This window comes from Neoarius graeffei, chromosome 2 (genome assembly GCF_027579695.1).
Source record: "Neoarius graeffei isolate fNeoGra1 chromosome 2, fNeoGra1.pri, whole genome shotgun sequence".
Classification (NCBI taxonomy): domain Eukaryota; kingdom Metazoa; phylum Chordata; class Actinopteri; order Siluriformes; family Ariidae; genus Neoarius; species Neoarius graeffei.
This window is the reverse complement of record NC_083570.1, coordinates 28789689-28812707: the sequence shown is the minus strand read 5'-3', so window position 1 is coordinate 28812707 and position 23019 is coordinate 28789689. Positions and strand designations below refer to the sequence as shown.

The 23019-nt window shown below is 44.6% G+C and overlaps 1 protein-coding gene across 3 annotated transcripts in view; it reads left to right on the top strand.

Annotated features, from left to right (window-relative positions):
* Nucleotides 1-23019, top strand: part of wasf1 (WASP family member 1) — a 303562-nt gene that overhangs the window by 143974 nt on the left and 136569 nt on the right. For all 3 annotated transcript variants that reach the window (XM_060914066.1, XM_060914065.1, XM_060914064.1), the window contains exon 4: nucleotides 19315-19468. In XM_060914066.1, the coding sequence (XP_060770049.1) occupies nucleotides 19315-19468 (154 nt within the window). The remainder of the gene's footprint in view (nucleotides 1-19314; nucleotides 19469-23019) is intronic.

Sequence of the window (23019 nt, the reverse complement as noted above, 5' to 3'; positions counted from 1 at the left end):
GAAGGAGTAACTGGGCTTCAGCAATGGTATTAGAAGTCAGTGCAATATCATCAGCAATGCCAGTATCTGTCAAAATCTCTGCAGAATGTCTCCTACTTTAAGATGCAACAACAACAACCACCAAGTTATCTTGGACACCACAGAGTGTGAGCGAGCAATAGCAATTTGAGCTAGCAATTCACAGCTAATGCTTCAACAGAGAGGAATGAATGCACAGCCACAAGACAGATGGAAGAGGAAGAGCCTATGACAGCTTTGGAGGACAGAAAAACATAATGAGTCAATGTGATGGTGCATGGGCATTTATAGTATATGCTGTGTACTAAGTACCACCCCTGGTGGTTAGGAGAGGCAAGATTGAACTTGTTTTGTGGAAGTTGCACAACATTAAGTGTAGGAATAAGTGGATAAAAAGTATGTCACTCTTTTAATAAGTTGTTATCAGAGCAAATTTCTGTGGTCTAAGAGGAATTAAACACTTTGGGGCATGATGTTCTAGGAAAATAATTAACATCACGGTGGTAACAGTTTTAATGATTTCGTTGGTGGAAGGGTTTGGAAATCATCAGAAAATGGTATGTTTTCTGATGAGTTCCAAATCTTAAAGGTCCCATGGCATCGTGGTTTGTTGATGCTTTAAACGGGCTCGTGGAGGCTTCCGGATGTTATATCCACAGCCTTTCTCGAAATGAACCCTCGGCACATAAATATAGCCTCCTGGGAGAAAGCCCCATTTCAGTGCTTTTCCCAGTGCGTCGTTTTGCTAATGAGAAGCAGGAGGCGGGGAAGGGTAGAGGGTGGGGGTGGGCCATGGGGGGAGGGGGAGGGGCTTGACCAAGCTGCGCACACACATACTCGCTGCTATCAGCGCCTGTAGCCACACTGCTAAGACAAAACCCCATTCTCCCTCGGACTCCTTTCGTAAACTCAACGTGACACAGAGAACAGTGAGTGAGAGTGTTCGGAGTGGTAGTTTACGAACATATAATACCCTAGGCATGAACACGCACTCCATAACCAAAGAGGATAGAAGCAGCAACTACAGCAACATATCGCTTATCCAACAGAAGACATGCATTGCGGAGCAATAGTCAAACATAAGCTCATAAGTTACAGTCAATTTCCAGACTAAACTCAGTTTAACAGAGCATGCTGCATGCTCTTTAGTTTTGTAGCGCAGATTACCTGGCTAACTGCAGGAAGCGGTTAGCTGCACAGCTAATGTAGCCATTGCTAGGCTAACGCACCGATTTTAAAACACGGCAAAACGACCAGTTATACACTTACTTGTTCAGTGTTTGTTGCTGATGTGGCAGGGATGCTTGGTAGTTGATGTGCAAAACCTGCCCTGTACTGTCCCAAGTTGTGGAAACATTCCTCAGGAAAATGCTTCCGACAAACATACACCGTCTTAGGTAGACTCGATGGCGTATTATTGAAGTAAATAAAATTAAGCCACTGCGTCTTCAGGGGCTCTCCTGTTGGCAGTAAAAACAGACTCTTTTCTGTGTTGTCACATCCATGTACAGCGCAATTTCCATGTTTCGCTCGCTTAGGTGATGCCATGTTGTTGTGTCCTCTATGGTCTCCTCACTACAACTGGGCGGAGCAATCCATACAGTGGGTGGGAATCCAGAGGGGGGGGCGTGGGGATCATCTCCCTTGCTGACATAGTAAAGGGAAGAGCTTCTCAATGCGCCGTTTTGATGCGCCATTCTCAAATGTTGGGCATAGTTTGGTTTACACATTATGAAATTTCTAGCCACTGGGGTGACTTAAGAGGAACTCATTTTAACGTTAAAAAACCTCAGAAAGTGAAAATTTCATGCCATGGGACCTTTAATTCCAAACTTCCAAAAGGTTAATTCTCTAATGGTGAACTTCTTTTATGCATAGCTTTATTTCAGATTATCAGATTAAACGTTCGACATTTTGTTTAATTTCATTCTGTGTGTGTGTGTGTGTGAGATATCACTCACAGGACTAAACTAATGGCCCATGTCCTTCTTTTTATGACCACATTATATCACTGCAATGTCTTGGCCTCATAGTAACAGACAACATCCCCAACTCCCCCAAGGCTGTTTCTTTCTCATTCTCACTCTGACTGTCTCTTTTATAACAAAACAATCTTTCATCTTTTCAGTTTGTAGCAAATCTGCTGGTAAAATAGATAAAGTAGTACTGATTTGTTTCATTTTGGAGTTCATTTGCAGGAGGGTGCAGGACTATTGTGAAATAGTGATGGTGTATTGACACAAAGCCATAAATAACCATTTCTTTCTTTCTTTCTTTCTTTCTTTCTTTCTGTAATAAAAAAGCTCATATTATTAGATCACAAATAATATACAATATATCAGCTATAATGTAGTCATTTCCATGTATCTTGTCATATCATCTGCCTGTAAAGCAAGATGTACTGTATATTGGAGTAAAGTGTGTCTGATTTCCCCCATATACAGGTAGTCGTCGACTTACGACCTATGCGACTTATGACCGACCGACTTTACGACCGTCTGGTTATGACTGGCAAGTGTTTCCCAGCTGAGCTAGCTGAGCGTACGACAGTTTCCGCCCCAGCTCCCGGCAGTGCCTCTCGCCGCGTACAACAGTTTCTGCCCCAGCTCCAGGCACATTCGCAGTCTCTCTCACGCTCCCTCGCACACTCCGTCATTACAGTTTCCGCCCCAGCTCCAGGCACATGCGCAGTCTCTCTCGCGCTCCCTCGCGCACTCCGTCATACAGTTTCCGCCCCAGCTCCTGGTTTATGAAACGAGCAAATCCTCCCACCAGCCCAAGCACTGCAGCAGCTGATGATTACGTAGACGACCCACAGCCAAGCACCAGTGATGCCAGCGGTCACTAAATTTTGTATTTTGCTATGTTTTACATTTGTATTTTGGTATGTTTCAAACTAAAATGTTCTCTATTTTTCACACCTGTATTTCGTATTTTTGTTTTGCACATATTAAACGAATTGTACTGTACGCAGTGTAGTATGCAGTGTTTGACTTAAACCAAATAATGAGCCAAGGTAATGAAATAAGAAAATGTTGATAAAATAAGACTTTAAGATGATTACAATATCATTACACATCACAATATACTTATGTTCATTTAACATATGCCAACTTACGACCAGATCGGTTTACGACCGGTCAGTCGTAACTAAATGCAGTCGTAAGTCAACGACTACCTGTATTACATTTTGGTATCAGTAGTAACCAGCCAAGAGAGGTATAAAGCACTTGGGTAAGGTTATAACGAGTAAATCCCAGTATTGTAACATATTGTTGTAACAATAATGTATTGTTGTTAAGAGGACAGTACATTATCATGGTGATGTATACATTTGTGATGTTAGAGAGCATGGCTGCTTATGCATGTGGCACTGAATGAAAGGAAGTTTCAATTTCATTCATTCCGTATTGTTGTATTTACCAAATTGATGAAGCTGCAGGGTGACCTTTTGATCTCTCTCTGTCTCTCTCCCTCTTAGCTTAGCTGCCTTACACCTCCAACATCTTTGGTTCAATCCTGAGCTCAGGTTCCTGTGCAATCCTGAGCTCAGGTTCCTGTCTGTGAGGAGTGAGGTAGCTGGATTGGCTGCTCTAAATTGCTCCTGTATGTGAATGTGTGCTTTGTGCCCTGCATTAGCCTGGCATGCCATCCAGGTTGTGCTCATATCTGTTTCTGGGATAAGTCATGAAACTGCATACAGGATGTAGTAATTAATTAATAGTGCTATATTTATGAATGCCATTTAATATATTTTTTTTAGTTTCTTGATAGCCCAAAATATAAATTGGCATATATTGGTTAAAATATCAGACAAGAGGCACTGGATTTAATACAGCTCCTCATAGTCTAAGGTCAAAATTGTGACCTTGGATATGTCTATGCATGTCCACAAATTCAGTATTAAATACTTACAATGAGGGTACTTCGCTCTCTCGTACTTTCTATGTTTTTATGTATTTGTTGTGTTTCTTGCGCTGCTTCTCTGGTCACATACTCCAGAGAAGAACTTATAAACATTGGAATAACCACCAGTAAAGTTTTTTCATCGGCTTTCATTGACCTGGAAAGTTTTCCAGACCTACGGTACTTGTTGGAGGAGCAGCAGCTCCCTATGGATTACACCGAGGACGCCGGAGACACCGGGGGAAGCAAGCTGGCGCGCTCGTCAGGCTGAGGCAGCGGGGGTTTCGCACTGCGCTCCCGTCTATTCACCTGGCTAACGTCCACTCTCTGGCCAATTAGATGGACGAACTGCAGCTCCTCAACACAATCAACACGGATTTTAACAGATCTGCTGCCTTGTGCTTCACCGAAACCTGGCTCGGTGAGCACATCCCGGACACTTCTCTCCACCTGCCTGGATTTCACCTGCACCGAGCGGACCGCGAAACGGAGCTCACTGGGAAAACGAGGGGAGGCGGAGTCTGCTTTTACATTAACAAAGGTTGGTGTACTGATGTCACAGTTCTAAACAAATCGTGCAGTCCTCATCTGGAGACATTATTCATAAACTGCAAACCGTTTTATGCTCCGCGAGAGTTTTCCTCGTTTATTCTGGTTGGAGTTTACATCTCCCCTCAGGCGTGTATTAATGAGGCGTTACAACACCTGGCTGACCAGATAAACAATGTGGAGAATAAACACCCGGACTCTGCTCATTGTTTTGGGGGACTTTAACAGAGCAAACCTCAGCCACAAACTGCCAAAATATAAACAGCACATTAAGTGTCCCACCAGGGACTCTAACACTCTGGACCACTGTTACACTGTTTTAAAGGACTCGTACCACTCTGTCCCCCGTGCAGCCTTGGGACTATCTGATCACTGTATGGTTCATCTTATCCTGACCTACAGGCAGAAGCTGAAAGCTGCTAAGCCTGTAGTTAAGACGGTGAGGAGATGGTCCGATGAGGCCAAAGTGGAACTACAAGCCTGCTTTGACTGCACTGATTGGAGCGTTTTTGAGGCTGCAGCCTCAGACCTGCATGAACTGACTGATACTGTGACATTTTACATCAGTTTTTGTGAGGATATGTGTGTGCCCACCAAGACCTTCTGCACATACAACAACAATAAATCCTGGTTCACTGCAAAACTCAGGCAACTTCGTCAGAATAAAGAAGAGGCCTACAAAAGTGGAGACAGAGTTCTGTATAATCAGACCAGAAACACACTGACAATGGAGGTGAAAGCAGCTAAGAGGAGCTATGCTGATAAGATTAAAAACAGCCTTTCAGCAAACAATCCGACATCAGTGTGGAGAAGCCTGCAGGACATTACTGACTATAGACCCTTTTCAGTCACGTGACCTTCGTAAACGCGACCACCATTTTGGACATGTAGCGGACTTCGGCTCGAATTGGTTTGAATGCGAGGAAGGCGACAAACGGAGAACATACAAGAAAAAGGAGCGAGATACAGAAAACACCTTCGCTATCCAGCGACGTAGGGCATTTACAGGGCGAGCAGAGGGAGAAATAACAACAGTAACGACACATTAGCAACGCCGTACAGAAATAACGGTTTATGGCACAGACCCTTTCGGTTCTCGCTCATCTAGCTGCTACAATGACTGCTTAGACTGCAACAATAATACCTAACACACATTTAAGTATCCGTCGTAAAGACGTGAAACTCGTCGAGTGACGAGTGTGTTCATTGATCAGCTAACACAATCTAAAAGTAGACATACCATCACACTGCCCTGGCGCTGTGTACAGTTTACCTTCTATGGTTTGTGCACTCACTATTTGCCATTACTTTCTCCAACCGTTGTTACAGATTACAGGGAACGGCCTGGATTTAAGAGACAAATACATGCTCCTATTGTTTTGAACACTTATTTGTAGGCAGTGCTTAATTTGTAAAGTGGGAGGTCCCGGAGCGCAGAGGATGAGCGGCTCCGGTGTGGAAAAAAAGAGGAGGGGGGGGCGCGGCGCTGCGCTTCTGGGCATGTTTTGTAATAACGCTGCAAATTAAGTTCATCTGCAGATATTTTGTGGATGTCATTTCATGAGAGAAATCACCAACAAGACAGATATCAAAATCAGACATTAACACTAAATAAACTTGCATTTATTTATTTAATTATTTGTTTGTTTTTTGTTACATAGTCAAAAGAGGTGTCGGATCACCGGATCCAGTGTAAATAGCTGCCGGAGCCAACGCCCGAGGTTCCGGAGCGCGCTCCGGCTTGCTCCCCCTCAAATTAAGCGCTGTTTGTAGGACACTGCCTCTCATCTGTCCTACAGTCTACCAACAGCAAAGGAACACAACGCTAGCTAATGTCGTTAGCTAATAGCTACTACAGAAGAACAAAGAGGTTACAATGGGTTATTTTAGCCTATTTGGTTACACACTCGCCGCCACAGAATGTTAACAGCAATGTAATGCCTTTTCTGGCTAATTTTATTCATCTTACCTCCAACAAAGTGGTCACTACACAAGCGCTGGTATGCCGAGGGCTGCCAATCTTTCCTGTTTATGGCCGCTATCCGTCTTCTCCGTCGGGATCCAATAAAATGATAAACCTTGCCTTGTTTGTTGATGGTTACTACATCCAGGTGCACAACAATATAGTGGCATGATGGAAGTCTTGCTGAAAATAAACACTTTCTTTGCTGCCGTTCTTCAATGCTGGCTGTGGTAAACTACTGGTAGTACACGTCCAAAATGGCGGCCGCGTTTGTTGTGACGTCACGTGAAAAGGGTCCATAGGAGACCATCACCCAATACTGCAGTGAACCATCAACTGGCTAACGAGCTGAATGTGTTTTACTGCAGATTCGACACATTCACACCTCTCCCCCTTCAGTCATTAAAGACCCATTTACACCCCCTGCCATTCTGCCACCCCCTGCCTCTGACCCCCCACCAGCACTCAAGATCTGTGAAGAGGATGTCTGTCAGCTTTTCCGCAGACAGAAGATCAGGAAGGCACCTGGCCCAGATGGTGTGTCACCCTCTTGTCTAAAGGTCTGTGCTGACCAGCTAGCTCCCATCTTCACCCAGATCTTTAATAGATCCCTGGAGCTGTGTGAAGTCCCCTCATGCTTCAAACGCTCCACAATAATCCTGGTTCCTAAGAAAACCAATATCACAGGACTGAATGACTACAGGCCTGTTGCCCTCACATCTGTAGTCATGAAGTCCTTTGAGAGACTGGTGTTGTCCTTCAGGTATGACATCACAGACCCCCTGCTGGACTCCCTGCAGTTTGCCTACTGGGCAAACAGGTCAGTGGATGATGCAATAAATATGGGTCTACACTACATCCTGCAACACCTTGACACTACAGGGATGTATGCCAGGATCCTGTTCGTGGACTTCAGTTTGGCATTCAACACCATTGTTCCAGACATCCTCCACACCAAGCTCACCCAGCTCACTGTGCCCTCCTCCACCTGTCAGTGGATTACAAACTTCCTGACTGACAGAAAGCAGCAGGTGAGGATGGGGAGCATCATATCCAGCACTCGGACTATCAGCACTGGCGCCCCCCAAGGGTGTGTGCTCTCCCCACTGCTCTTCTCCTTTTATACCAACAACTGCACCTCAAGAGACCCGTCTGTTAAACTCCTGAAATTTGCGGACGATACAACGGTTATCGGCCTCATCCGAGATGGTGACGAGTCTGCATACAGATGGGAGGTTGAACGGCTGGTCTGTTGGTGTGGTCAGAACAATCTGGAGCTGAACACGCTCAAAACTGTGGAGATGACAGTGGACTTTAGGAGGAGCCCCCCCCCCCCCCCCCCCCATTCTGCTGCCCATCACCAACAACACTGTGACTGCTGTTGAAAGCTTCAGGTTTCTGGGTTCCACAATCTCTCGGGACTTGAAGTGGGAGACCAACACAGTCACTATCTTCAAAAAGGCTCAGCAGAGGTTGTACTTTCTGCACCAGCTCAGGAAGCTCAACCTGCCTAAGGAGCTGCTGACACAATTCTACTCTGCCATCATTCAGTCTGTTCTTTGCTCTTCCATCACTGTTTGGTTTGGATCGGTCACCAAACAGGAGAAGAACAGACTGCAACGGAGAATAAGGTCTGCAGAGAAAATTATTGGTGTCAACCTGCCCTCCATCCAAGACCTGTACCTGTCCAGAGTCAGAAAATGGGCAGGTAACATCTCTGCGGACCCATCACACCCTGGTCACAAACTGTTTAAACTTCTCCCCTCAGGGAGGCGATATAGATCACTGTATGCAAAAACAACCAGACGCAAGAATAGTTTCTTCCCTCAGGCTGTCTCTGTGATGAACAGCTAAAATCCGGCTTCATATATCAGTAATATCACTTGCAAAATATCTGCACACTCGTACTGTCATTCTGTGCTCACGGTTACTTATATTATATTTATACTTATTTATATTTACTATTTCATCTTTGCACTATGCACCATATTGTACCAAAAGGGAAAATCCTTTCTGTGATGAACAGCTAAAATCCAGATTCATATATCAGTAATATCACTTGTAAAATATCTGCACACTCATACCGCCATTCTGTGCACACTGTATACTTTATATTTATTTATTTCATACTTGACTTACCTGGATTAGTTTGCACTATGCACCTATTGCACCTTTTTTGTTTGTTTGTTTGTTTGTTTGTTTGTTTTGTGTTTACGCTTTTTATCTGTTTTTGTACTATGAGAGCTAAGTGAAACCGGAGTCAAATTCCTCGTGTGTGTCCACATACCTGGCAATAAAAGTGTTTCTGATTCTGATTTCTGATTCTGATGAGTGTGTAGTATTTCCCTGATGTGGGTGGAGTACTAAAGCACGGCAGGTGGGAGATGATGTTCACACAGCTTTTATTTTATTAAATTTTTTGCTTTTCTGCTTCACTTGGCGTGTTTTCACATGCACACACACACACACACACACACACACACACACACACACACACACGTTCTCATCAGGAGAGCTCCCCTCTCATCGCTCTCTCCCTCCTGTTCTACCTTCAATCTTCATTGCAAAACACACAAACACAACATGAATCGACAACAGGTGCACTGACTTTGCCAATCACCTTCCCTGACCCCACCCTCCATTCACAAACCTACGCTTGGCCACGCCCCACTGCCACATAGCCCCACTGCCTGACTCAGGCCGGGGAGCCATCCGGCCTGCAGTGAAACCTCCCCGACGGGACAGGTAGTCCGCCACTACCATCTGCGCCCCCGGCCTGTGGACCACCTCGAATTTAAATGGCTAGAGGGTGACATAAAAACGGGTGATCCAGGCATTGGCATCCTTCATGCAGTGGAGCCACTGGAGGGGCGCATGGTCTGAACAGAGGGTGAAAGGGTGCCCCAGCAGGTAGTATGGGTGAGGACTGCACACTTGATGGCCAGGCACTCCTTTTCGATGGTGCTGTACTTACTCTCATGCATCAAGAGCTTGGGGCTGATGTACAGCACGGAATCTTCCTCGCCATCCACCTCCTGGGACAAAATGGCCCCCAGCCATTTGTCCGATGCATCCGTCTGCAAAATAAAAGGGAGACAGAAGTCAGGGGAGTGCAGTCAGCTTTTACTTTGGTGAAAGCCTGTTGGCACTGTTCCATCCACTGGACCGAATCTGGAGCTCCCTTTTTAGTGAGCTCAGTCAGCGGGTTGGTGACATCCGAATAATTAGGCATGAACCTATGATAGTAACCAGCCAGCCCCAGAAACTGTCTTACCCCCTTTTTGGTCTTGGGCCTCTGGCAGACCGCAGTCCCTGCAGTCTTGTCAATTTGGGGACGCATCTACCCATGACCCAAGTGGAAACACAGATAGCATACTTCCACTCGCCTAATTACACACTTTTTTGGGTTAGCTGTGAGACCCGCATGCCTCAGCAACTCTAGGACGGCCCTAAGGTGTTCAAGGTGCCGCAGCCAATCATTGCTATACACGATAATGTCATCGAGGTATGCTGCCACATAGGCAGCATAGGGATGGAGGATCTTGTCCATGAGCTGCTGGAACATAGCAAGAGTCCCAAATAACCCAAAATGAAGCGTGGCAAACTGGTGTAATCCAAATGGTGTGGAAAAGGCTGTTTTCTCTCGGGGTAGAGGAGTCAAGGGGATTTGTCAATATCCCCTTTGTTAAGTCCAGTGTTGAATGAAAGCGAGCAGCACCTAACTGATCGAGCAACTCATCAATGCAAGGCATTGGGTATGCGTCGAATTTAGAGACCATGTTGACTTTCCTGTAGTCCACACAAAACTGGACCGACCCATTGTTCTTGGGTACCAGGACCACTGGGCTGCTCCAGTCACTGTGTGACTCCTCAATTATGCCCGTGTTGAGCATGGTCGTGAGTTCATCCCGAATCACCTTTTTTTTTTGTGTTCAGGTAAGTGGTAAGGGTGGCTACACACCACCACCCCGGGGACATTTCAGTGTGGTGTTCTATGAGGTGGGTGTGGCCGGGAAGGGATGAGAACACATCGGAAAATCTCTTGCAACTTGGCAACCTCTGTGAGTTGGGCCAGCGAGAGGTGGTCTCCGCAAGGGACCGGAACAGTTTGAGTTGTTGTTTTTGTCATTTTTACCTCTGGCCCCAGCTCCGCCCTCTCTAGAACTACTGACGCCAATGGCACAGGGACCCCCTTGTTCCACCGTTTTAATAGGTTGAGGTCGTATATTTACTGAGCCTCGGCCCTATCCGTTCGCCTCACTTCATAGTCGACGTCCCCCATTTGCCGTGTGACCTTGAAGGGCCCTTGCCACTTGGCAACTAATTTGGAGCTCGACATGGGCAATAACATGAGTACAACCCCGATTCCAAAAAAGTTGGGACAAAGTACAAATTGTAAATAAAAACGGAATGCAATAATTTACAAATCTCAAAAACTGATATTGTATTCACAATAGAACATAGACAAGATATCAAATGTCGAAAGTGAGACATTTTGAAATTTTATGCCAAATATTGGCTCATTTGAAATTTCATGACAGCAACACATCTCAAAAAAGTTGGGACGGGGCAATAAGAGGCTGGAAAAGTTAAAGGTACAAAAAAGGAACAGCTGGAGGACCAAATTGCAACTCATTAGGTCAATTGGCAATAGATCATTAACATGACTGGGTATAAAAAGAGCATCTTGGAGTGGCAGCGGCTCTCAGAAGTAAAGATGGGAAGAGGATCACCAATCCCCCTAATTCTGCGCCGACAAATAGTGGAGCAATATCAGAAAGGAGTTCGACAGTGTAAAATTGCAAAGAGTTTGAACATATCATCATCTACAATGCATAATATCATCAAAAGATTCAGAGAATCTGGAAGAATCTCTGTGCATAAGGGTCAATTGGCCGGAAAACCATACTGGGTGCCCGTGATCTTCGGGCCCTTAGACGGCACTGCATCACATACAGGCATGCTTCTGTATTGGAAATCACAAAATAGGCTCAGGAATATTTCCAGAGAACATTATCTGTGATCACAATTCACCGTGCCATTCGCCGTTGCCAGCTAAAACTCTATAGTTCAAAGAAGAAGCCGTATCTAAACATGATCCAGAAGCGCAGACGTCTTCTCTGGGCCAAGGCTCATTTAAAATGGACTGTGGCAAAGTGGAAAACTGTTCTGTGGTCAGACGAATCAAAATTTGAAGTTCTTTATGGAAATCAGGAACGCCGTGCCATTCGGACTAAAGAGGAGGAGGACGACCCAAGTTGTTATCAGCGCTCAGTTCAGAAGCCTGCTTCTCTGATGGTATGGGGTTGCATTAGTGCGTGTGGCATCTAAAGGAAATCCTAACATGAGGGGTGTCTAAATTATGTATTTTTTAATGAGGAATTCAAATATGAGTTTATTTTTTGAATCAGATAACTCTAACCTACATCAATTTTGTATTTAAATAGCTAATTATACCCTTTCGAAACCCTTTGTAAGATATAAGATGATGTTAGGGAAATTAATGGACAAATCCAATTCAAATTTCCATATTTATTAACAGGTTAATGCATGAACATTGTCAGGTTGCACAAGTCCTGCTTTGATTCATTTTTGGACATCAGTCTCCTGCTGGTCTCTTGAGCCCTGATCCCTCCATCCCTCTTTTCCTGTGAGAAGTATTTGGCAGAAGCCTCAGTCACCATTTTCACAACCCTCTCAATGCTCTGTGGGTGGCAAGGCCAGTTGGGCACCTTCATGGGGGTGTTGATGAAGTTCTTCACCTCTGAAGTGCATAGGGAGCAGGTGAGAGGTGGCTCTGATACACCCTCTGACCAGCTGATCAAGTCACCAATGGTGGAAGCATCACAGTCGATGTCCGGTGTCCTTCTGGTCCTGACAGAGGAGTCCCCCAACTGAGTGTCTGGGTCCCCGTCTCCCCTGATAGCCAGGATTCTCTCCACCCCCTGAATCCTCTCCTTCTGATCCTCAGAGCACAACAGTGTCTGGATGAGGGCTTCACTGTGGGCATACCAAGCAGATCTTTTCACAGTTGGCATCACAATCTCCAACACCTCCTTACTCTGGGACTTGAGGCAGTCCAGCTGAAACAGGATGTGCCTAGGCCCTTTGATCCAGGAGTGATTGACCTTCACTTTGAACCAACATGGATAGTACACTCCAATGATAAATTCCACAATGAATCACAGATTCTTCAGGTTCTTTCCTTTAAGTCCGTGCTTTGACACCCAGAGCCTGAGAAGTCTGTTCGCTGTGGTGAGCCAACAGCTGTGGTTCACTGGTCCTATCTCCAACAGAGCAATCCTTGCAGTAAGCACTCCATCCCTGACTGCACAGACAATTTTATACCCATAGTCTTGATCAGTTGAGAGATCTTGAATGACCTTGAATGACCAGCTTGATTAGTGGTGGGCCAACAGAGATCCGGGGGAAGTTTGGATTGATATCCAATTCTGTAACAGAATCAAGGAGTTTTCCTATTGTCCCAGATAATTTGTTGTCTGACAGAGTAGGGCCATCAAGGTCAACAATGAGATGGTGTAGGGGAAGTTCACCAGTGTGCAGGTTGCACACCAACCAGACCAGCTTTCTCCCAATGTGCAGCTCCAGCTTGCACATGACTCCAGCTTTCACACCAGTGTTGACATTTGTTGAGTCTCCTCCAATGGCCCACAAGGTCTTATCAAAACCCCGCTCTTTTAGCCAGGCAAACAGGACCTTAGCAATCTTCTCTGCATGTGACTCCTCTTTACTTGCTTTCTCTGGGGTGAAGTGGAACAGATAGTTGCTGCCTGGCTCACTAACGACACTATAGTGTTCTTCCTTGATCTTTGCAGGAAAAGACTGGACACTGCCCTCAGCCTCCATTATCACATTGGTCAGGTCAATCCGCCCATCAAAGAGGATACAGGAGATCCCACCCTCCTCCCTGCACTTTTCCCCAAACTCTTCTCCCAGCTCTCTCATCAACTTCTCCTGTGCTCTCTTGACCTTGTTCTTATCACTTTACTTGTGTCGTCTTCTGTGATGATTCCCGCATCAATCAGGGCTGCAGTTGCTATGGCTGCAGTTGGCCTCAGCCCTATGCCATACCTTACACTAGCAAGGGCTATGTTTGGGATCTCATCATAGTTTTTCTGTGCCTTCACTGAAGCCGCAGGTTCAGGGTCAGTTTCAGGGACAAATTCATCTTCAGCACCACTTCTCTCCACTTCCAGATCCTCATCATCATCTGCCAAAAATCTCTCAATGTCCTTCTTGACTGCCTTCCCTGCTGCTGCAGAATTTTCCTCCTTGCTCCTTCTCCTTTCCTCTCCCTTCTTTTCCATCCCCTGTCTTTCCAATTTCTTCACCTGTCTCCTGTGGTCTGGCAGATCAGGGCCCCCCATATTTGTGGGGACCTTTACTTCCAACCTTCTTTCTGGCCCTTGATGTAGGCAAGCTCCTTAACAGGAATCTTTTTCTCTCTGCTGCAGGAACAGTTAATGTGGGCTTGGTTCACACAGCCCTCACAGCCTTCTTCCTCACAATTGGTTATCTGACACTTGCAAGTCAAAATATCAAATAACTTGTCTAACTTGAGCATGAACCTCTCTTTTGCATCAAGTTTGCCCTTCCCAAGAGAAAACTTCACTGCCTGATTCCAGACGTCCTTGAGCTTGGACATGATGGTCACCTTTTCATTGATAACAGGTGGCTTGAAAAGAGCATTAACTTTTCTCCACTGACAAATCAGAGCAGGGTAGATGTCACCCACCAGCTGATCCACTGGGTAGTTCCTCCGGTCATCTTCACTTTGTTCCCTCAAGTAGATGCCATACCTCAGGATATCCATCACAGTTGGCAGTTCAGACACCAATAGCTCCCGCCCGTTGCCAACAAGAATACTCAAATGAGAGCTTGATTTCGTCCTTGTTTTAACATGAGCCATTTTACTACTACACAACAGTATGCAATTCTCACTCAGTCCCTCAGTCAGCAATTTGAATGAGTGAGAATGCAAACATCAAATTATTTAAGTGTTTCCCTAGCTCTGTTCCTTTTTTTTAGTTAACAAAAACTCACACACTTACTGGAACATCACTTCTAGTATAACTGTATAACTGTCAGTTGGCTCTTATAATGTAGAAGACTTTTTCCCTCCAGAATTTCCTCTAATCATATAAAATTTAATGTTTCACTTGATAAACCTCCTCAAAATAGTAATTTTCTTACTATTTCTGAGCTAGATGGTATCACAAATACAATTCCAATCATTCCAGAAGAATACCAAAATAACCCGAAATTTAAAAATAATCAACTGCAAATTGATGTAGGTTAGGGTTATCAGAATTAAAAATTAAATTCAGATTTGTCTTCTACACACCAAAATACATGATTTGAACACCCCTTTTAATTGATTTAAAACATTTTTTGAGTATGGCCCGCCCTAATATAATAATTCAAATGGGGAAAATCCCATGGAGGCTTGCAGGACCTCTCGTACTGCGAATAACAGGGGCTCGAGCCATTTATCCCAGTTACGTGCATCTTCACTTACAAATTTATGAATTAAATTTTTCAGTGTCTGGTTAAAGCGCTCTACTAAACCATCCGTTTGTGGGTGATAGACGCTGGTGCGGATAGATTTAATCCCCAACAACTCATACAGTTCACGCAGTGCGTGTGACATAAACGAAGTGCCTTGGTCCATCAGGATTTCTTTTGGAATCCTGATCTGGGAGATAATATGGAAGAGCGCTTCTGGAATACTGCTTGCGGAGATATTACAGAGAGGCACCACTTCCGGATATCGCGTTGCATAGTCCACCATAACTAAAATAAAGTGATATCCCCATGTTGACCGATCTAATGGTTTAGAATATTTATGGTCGAGATTCATACCAATTCTCTTGAAGGGGGTCTCGATTAGGGGGAGCGGGTGCAAAGGCACTTTTGGAGCAGCCGCGGGATTTACTAATTAGCATTCATGGCACGCTGCACACCACTGACGAACGTCCCTGTGAATCCCTGGCCAATAGAACCGGGCCATTATTCGGGCTAGTGTCTTATCCTGCCCTAAGTGTCCGGCCATGGGATTAAAGTGAGCCACATAGAATACAAGTTCCCTACAACTCTTAGAGATTAACAATTGTGTTAACTGTTCACCAGTTTGAGTGTCCTGCGTCACTCAATACAACCTATCCTTAATAATCGCAAAATACTGGAAGGCGGGTGCCACATTTGCCTAGATAGTTTGACCATCGATTACTCTCACTTAGTTAAGCTCATGACACAGAGTCTCTAATGGGAAATCCTCAAGGGAATCCCCAAGAAAGGGAGGAGGGGCGAGCTGCTCCTCACTTCTTGCATGGGCCTGACGTGGTGCTGACATAGACGGCTCTGTGACAGCTTCCTCAGTCAATGCCACACCGGGTTCTCCCCGTGATACATTATTGCAGGACCCACCCCCTACTATATGCTCCATTAATCCTCTGAATCCTGGCCAATCTGTACCCAAAATCAGCGGGTGGGTAAGACACAGATTAACTGCTTCCTTTAAACCATATTTTCGCCCCCGAAATAGAATGTGGATGGACACTAAGGGATAATTGTGAACATCCCCATGCACACACAAAACCTTCACCACTTGTGCTCTCCCCAATGCCTCACCTTGCACCAGGCTTTGGTGGATTGAGGTCTGATTACAGCCAGAATCCACCAACATGTGATGTGTATCCCCTTGGACACTCACCGGTATATGATACACTCTGGCCCAATCGAGGGTGGTCTCTGGCGCATTGGGGATCCGGACCACGGCTCCCACCTCCATCACGGGACACTGACCCTGGAGATGCCCAGGCTACCCGCAGTGCCAACATACCGGCCCAGACTTCACCTCTGCACCAGTGTTATGGGCGTCACTCACCTGGGGGGGAGAAGAGACAGACATGGAAGGGGAAGACACCGCGAGTGTGGCGGGCCAGCTGGGGGGGAGCCGTCCCCTGTCTCCACAGTGGGGGAACAGGGTGGGGATGGGAAGAGGAGGGAGGGAGGGCAGGAGAAGAAGTGAGAAAAAGAGAAGAGGTGACACATCCGTCTGCCACTGGAGCTGCCGCCAGATGGTCCTCTGCCAACTCGATGGCTTGATCCAGCAATGCCAGGCGACGACACTGGACCCACTCCACCATTCCTTCTGGAAGTCGCACGTTGAACTGCTCCAGTATCACCAGATTGATGATCCCCTCGGTGTCACAATCATCCACCCTCAGCCACCACCGGCAGGCATCCCGGAGCTGATGGCCGAATGCAAATGGCCGGCCAATCCCCTCCAATGTTAGCGTCCGGAAGTACTGACGATGTTGTTCCGGGGAGCATGCGACACGCTACAGGTTGGCTCACTTCAGGTCTGCGTATACAAGCCGGCTGTCGGCAGGGAGCTGCTGCATAGCGAGCTGTGCCTCGCCAGTCAGTAATGGAAGTAGGCGCACCGCGTGCTGCTTGACTGGCCACCCCCATGCTTCGGCTGCTTGCTCGAAGAGAGTAATGAAGGCTTCCGGTTCATCATGCAGCCCCATCTTTGTGAGAGTCACATGGGGAAGGTCTGCTGTGGTGGTGGTCAAGGACCCCGTCAACACGAGCAGGTGCTGGAATGCCTGGCAATCTTCCTGCTGGGCCAGCATCAAGGCTTCAAAGCGTTGTTCCTGCTCCTTTCAGAGGGCGATCAGCGCTTGATGCTGGTTTTGTTGGGTGGTGGCGAGGGCATGGATGAGGTCCTTGAATGAGGAGGACTCCATGGGTGGTTCCCTTCAGTATTCCGGGTTTCAGCGCCACTGTAGTATTTCCCTGATGTGGGTGAAGTACTGAAGCATGGCAGGCGGGAGAGGATGTTCATACAAGTTTTAATCTATTAATTTTTTGGCTTTTCAGCTTCACTTGGTGTGTTTTCTCTCTCTCTCTCTCTCTCTCTCTCTCTCTCTGTCTCTCTCTCTCACACACACACACACACACACACACACACACACACACACATTCTGATCAGGAGAGCTCTCTCCCTCCTTTTCTACCTTCGGTCTTCACTGCACAACACACAGACACAACATTAATCGACAACAGGTGCACTGACTTTGCCACTCACCTTCCCTGACCCTGCCCTCCATTCACAAACCGACACTTGGCCATGTCCCCACTGCCACAGAGTGCTTAACTTAACTCTCAATACAACCCAGTGTGTTCATACTCTACATTTAGTTTTCAAATTCAGTTGGCCGCCATACAAAATAAGATTTGTTTATTAATAATAATAATAATAATAATAATAATAATAATAATAATAGGAAGTAGAAACTTCACTGTATTTGTCAGTACATTTATTAGTACATTTATTGTTACGCATGCAATCAATAAAGCTGTTTTTGTTCAAAATCATCAAAATGATGTACAAATGTATATACCAGTGCATACTGTATATAAGAGTACATATTACATAGAATGTAGTAATTACTAAGTTCAAAGAGACTCCTACTAGACCTGTAGTGTCCTTGTATAGTGTCCTTGTTTCTTGTTTGCTGTGGCATGTGCCCGTAATCCCTTAGGTGACAGTAAAAAGCTCTTAGTGCCTCTGGTGACTCTTCAAAAGGACCTCCAAGTACACAGACTGTCTGATGCATTTGGGCAAATGAAAAGTACAAGCAGATCTGACAAATTGGTCACTGTGTTTATTCTCAGCAAGGGTTTTTTTTTTTGGGGGTTGGGGGGGGGGGGGGGTTGGGTGCAGAAATCAATGATGACAAAAAGATGTGAGATTATCATACTGCTGAATGTACTGTTTTGTAATACATTTTGTTAGCATTGATAGTTATGTTGATAAAAGATTTTTCATCTTTGATTATGATGATGATGAATTTTACTTTTTATCATATATCTCCTGAAATTCCAGGCCATTTTATCCACAATTTATGTAATCCACAACATACATGGTATATGCTGCAAAAATGCTTCCCCGGAATGAACAGTAAGAATATCAAGAGCAGAATATTTTTTTAGATACTAATCATGAATATGACAAGTGTGACGATAATTAGGATAATAACAAGTACTATGTTGATGTCGATTGGCTCGAATCCTTATTTCGAGTTTGTCACAGGCCAAACAAGTGATTAATTGTAGCTCTCTGTTTCTGTCCTGTCAAATCCATTGTCATTAGTTGTCCATCAAACAGACAGATGAATTAAAAGAGGAAAAGAATGAGAGAGAGAGATCTGGCAAACAAAATGAAATGAAAGAATTATAGAAAAGATTTAGCTCAACCCAATCCTGAGTGGAGTCATGTCTGATAAAGGACAAACCATTTAATGCAGTGCCTATGTATGACATTGGGTTATATTTAGTTCTTACAAACTTCCCTATCCCTTTTATTTTGTCACAAATCCCCTCAGTGCCTGGCATTCCCAGCAAGTACTGCTCTAATTTGTGTCTCCGCCCTTGTCCCTCATTGGTGTGCACCTGTTTCCTGTTTTGTATTTTATTACTCAATATACTTATACAGTTAATTCACTCGTGCTCATTACCAGGGTTTGACATTCTTTTCAACTGCAATTCTGAGCCTTGTTTTTCTGATTGATTTTTGACCTTTTTTCTGTATTTTGACTCATGGATCTTTTTGCTCGTTTTTGATGAAGATTGTGTCTGATTAGTTGGATTATTAAGATTAGAGGATTTTACTCACACATCCACTTGCCTTGGAATTCGTGACATAAACAAATATACATAATTAATAGAAACACATTTCTGGATGAATCACTATGGTTCAAAGCAATCCATTAAATACACTCCATAAATTCACAGTATAGAAGAGGCAGAAAATGAATGACGCTTTTTTTTATTCATTTGTTTTTCAGTGTCTCTGCAGGACATCACTATGAGGAAAGCATTTCGCAGCTCCACCATTCAGGACCAGCAGCTATTTGATCGTGAGTCTCTACCTATCCCAATGCAGGAGACGTTCGACCTCTGCGAACAGCCTCCACCCCTCAACATTCTCACGCCCTATAGGTCAGTATTTTAGGATTCTGGTCTTTCCCTGGGAAAATTTCTATAAAGTATAATTTTCTGAAAACTGAAATAGGTTACTATTTAATATATAATTAAATAATAATCTATTTAATATATAATTAAATAGTTTACTATTTATAATATTTTACTAAAATGTAAACAAGGCTATTTATAAAGATTGATAAATATTTTTCCATGTAAATGATGGATAATTTTTTTAGCAATACTGATCACTATGGTTAACAGTGCAATGAAGGGCAGAGCTTGAAGGAGGTTTTGATTTCTACCTTTGTTGTCTTATACCTTCACTATAAGACAGATGTTCCTAAGTAGAGGTTGCAATGCCACGGTGGGTCACTTGACTTACAAATGGGGTCCTTAGAGAAAGTCACAATTTCCTCTTTTGTTTTACATTTAATTTTATGCTATTAATTACTATTATGAAACACAAAGTTGGATTTTGTGTGCTACTATTTTGGTAATCACATTGAAACAAGCATATAAATTAAAACTGAACACATTATTTTAGTCTTTTTCGCTATCCTGACGAGCTTGGATGTGATGGTGGAAATTAGATGCACACTTTTGACCACACTGCTTGACACTAGCTGGTAGGTCAATGCAAAGAATATTCCTTTGGTTTTAGTTGTCACTTACATTATGTTATTGAGGCAACACATTTATGCCTGACCCTTAATGAGGTAACACCCACAACAAGATATGCACACATAGACACTCCAAACTATGGGTCTCTTTGGGTTTGTTAATGCAAATGAAATGACAAATTTGGCTGCCTAAAAAATCACTGCCAGAGTGTGGTAAACACACTTTGGACCACTTGCTACTAGACCCAGAAAGCACTAGATGATCACCTACTTCTGTCTGAAACCTGAACCAAAGACTAAAGACAGCAGGATACCTTTAAGTGCCCTGCACACTGTCACATTATTTTCATGAATTTGAACTTAAGAAAAACACAGCAGTGGATGCAAGGAGTCATACAGGAGTACAATACGGGCCACATTTGTTCACAGTGACAGCTCACAACACAAAGGTGTTTTTGTGCCAGAGCAGAGCATGACTAAATCTCAAAGGCATGATTGTCTTGTGTCCATAGATCTGAAAGATGCATGTTTTCTCATTGATGATGATGATGATGATGATACCCTTTATTGTCACTAGTCACATGTACCAGCGAAATTAGTCGTCAACCTGTCCGTACATATACAACATACCATTGACATAGGGTAGACAGGACAGGAAGACAGGGATAAAGATAAAAAGGAAACACAACATGAGGAGAGATAAGGAAAAAAAGAACACCCCCCCCACTATGCTCCTGTCAGGAGTACAGTGTGGGAACATTTAAAAAAAAACTTTGCATAAGCACAACTACAACACAGGTACACTTTAAACATGGGACTTGAGGGGGGGAATCAGGGGTAAGGGGTAAGGGGGGAGGGGAGGAGGTAATCCAGCGCAAACAAGCAGCCGTCCACTCCTGCAGCCATGAAGGCACTGGTCACGCACCCGCTTGTCACACTGGGGGTAATTCCAGTAACCCCTACACTTTCACATAAGCTGAGTGATATACAGGTCAGATTGATTCAGAGTGATCACAAGTGTGTGCGCAAGCTGCCTTAGATCCATTGCAATGCCATGTTCTGTGTGTGTACTCCCTTATCTGGCTGATTGGCTGCTATGTGGACAGTCACAATGGCAGGTAAAGAGATAGACCATGCTCCTGATCTCATGGAACTAAACAACTAAATGTCAATTGCAAGAAGAATAATTTGATTTCTGCAGACTGTGAACTCATTGGCATGAAGTTTGACTTGTGTGTTAAGTGAGCCTTCTTTACAGAAGACAGTCATGTCTGATGGACAGTCAGGAAATTGCAAATGACTACATATCACCCATATGCAGACTTGCTATGTCTGCCTGGGATGTTGGTGGCAGCACCCCACTAGTTAAACTGGGAATCCTGCACCTGTTTCACTGTTAGCTAAATGCTCAATGCTTGTCAGTTAAATTAGCAGCTTGTGTCATACTGATAGAAGTATGTGGACATGCTGTTTGGTGTTGGTCCAGGGCATGTTTCTCCTTTTAATACCCTGCCCTTAGGTGTTCTTCATTCATAAAGGAAGTAGTAATAAATGATGGCTCAGAGCAAGCCTGGGGGTGTTTGTGGAAAACTTGATAGTAAAAGGATGATGGAAAAACAAGGCTTGACGTCAACTGATCAACATCATGGAAATGCCAGCTGTGTGGCTAGTGCTGCAACATTTGCAGGAACCCCTAATGGGGTCACATATACTAGTGCAGGCAGTTTGACACCAGCTATTAGGGAAGCACAACATCTCACACAGTATTAAGGGGATTGAACAATGGTCCATTGTGATCAGACAGCAATATGTGCCCATGGATTGGCAAATTTCTAAAAAGTTGGCACAGGTGATTTGGAATACTTGTACCAAAGTACTTGGTTTGTGTGTATTATGGAGCACCATAGAGAGGCTCTGCTGCCTAAAGATAGCTTGGTGCATTTCGTAAAGGAAGCATAATTGAACACAGGTCAAGAAGCACCTTCTTCATTTAAATGCCATTATTTACACACACACACACACACACACACACACACACACACACACACACACACACACATCATTTGGGGAACCAAAAGGTGCTTCACTTGTGGAAATTTGTGAAATGGTGATTACACACCACTGGCTACATCCAACAGATTTTGGAGATTGAATGTTGCAAAGCACAGGTCAGAATTTCCAGTAATTCATATCAATAAGGAATCTTAGCATCTTGAATGAATTGAATATGTAAATTGTGAACAAGGGTTGGCACAGTGGTGCAGTGGCTAGCACTGTTGCCTTACAGCAATCAGTTTCTGGGTTTGAACCTACCAGACAACCAAGGCCTAGGTTTCCTCCCATAGTCCAAAGACATGAAGATTAGGTCAACTAATTACTCTAAATTGCCCATAGGTCTGAATGTGAGTGTGAATAGCTGTCTGTCTCTCTGTGTTAGCCCTGTGATAGACTGGCGACCTGTCCACTGTGTACCCTCCCTCTCACCCAGTGTCAGCTGGGATTGGCTCCAACCCACCTGTGACCTGCAATGGGCAAGCATTGTACACAGTGAATGAAAGAATGAATGAATTGTGAACAATTTTCACCAAGAACAATATCAGCATTATTTCTAAGTGCTACCTGCTCTTGTCTGACACAGTGTGCTGTTCGGCCCCCACTAGTTCTGAAGGACACCACTCTGGTTATGTGAATCATAAGGAATTAAAATGAAAGTTATGTATGTTATGTGCCGCAGCTCGGGCAGTTGCGGAGGCAAAAACTCGGAACTGGGAGGAGTTCGGTAAGGCCATGGCTGAGGACTATCGGTCGGCCTCGAAGAAATTCTGGCAAACCATCTGGCGCCTCAGGAGGGGGAAGCAGTACTCTGCCAACACTGTTTACAGTGCGGGTGGGGAGCTGTTGACCTCGACTGGGGACATTGTCGGGCGGGGGAAGGAATACTTTGAG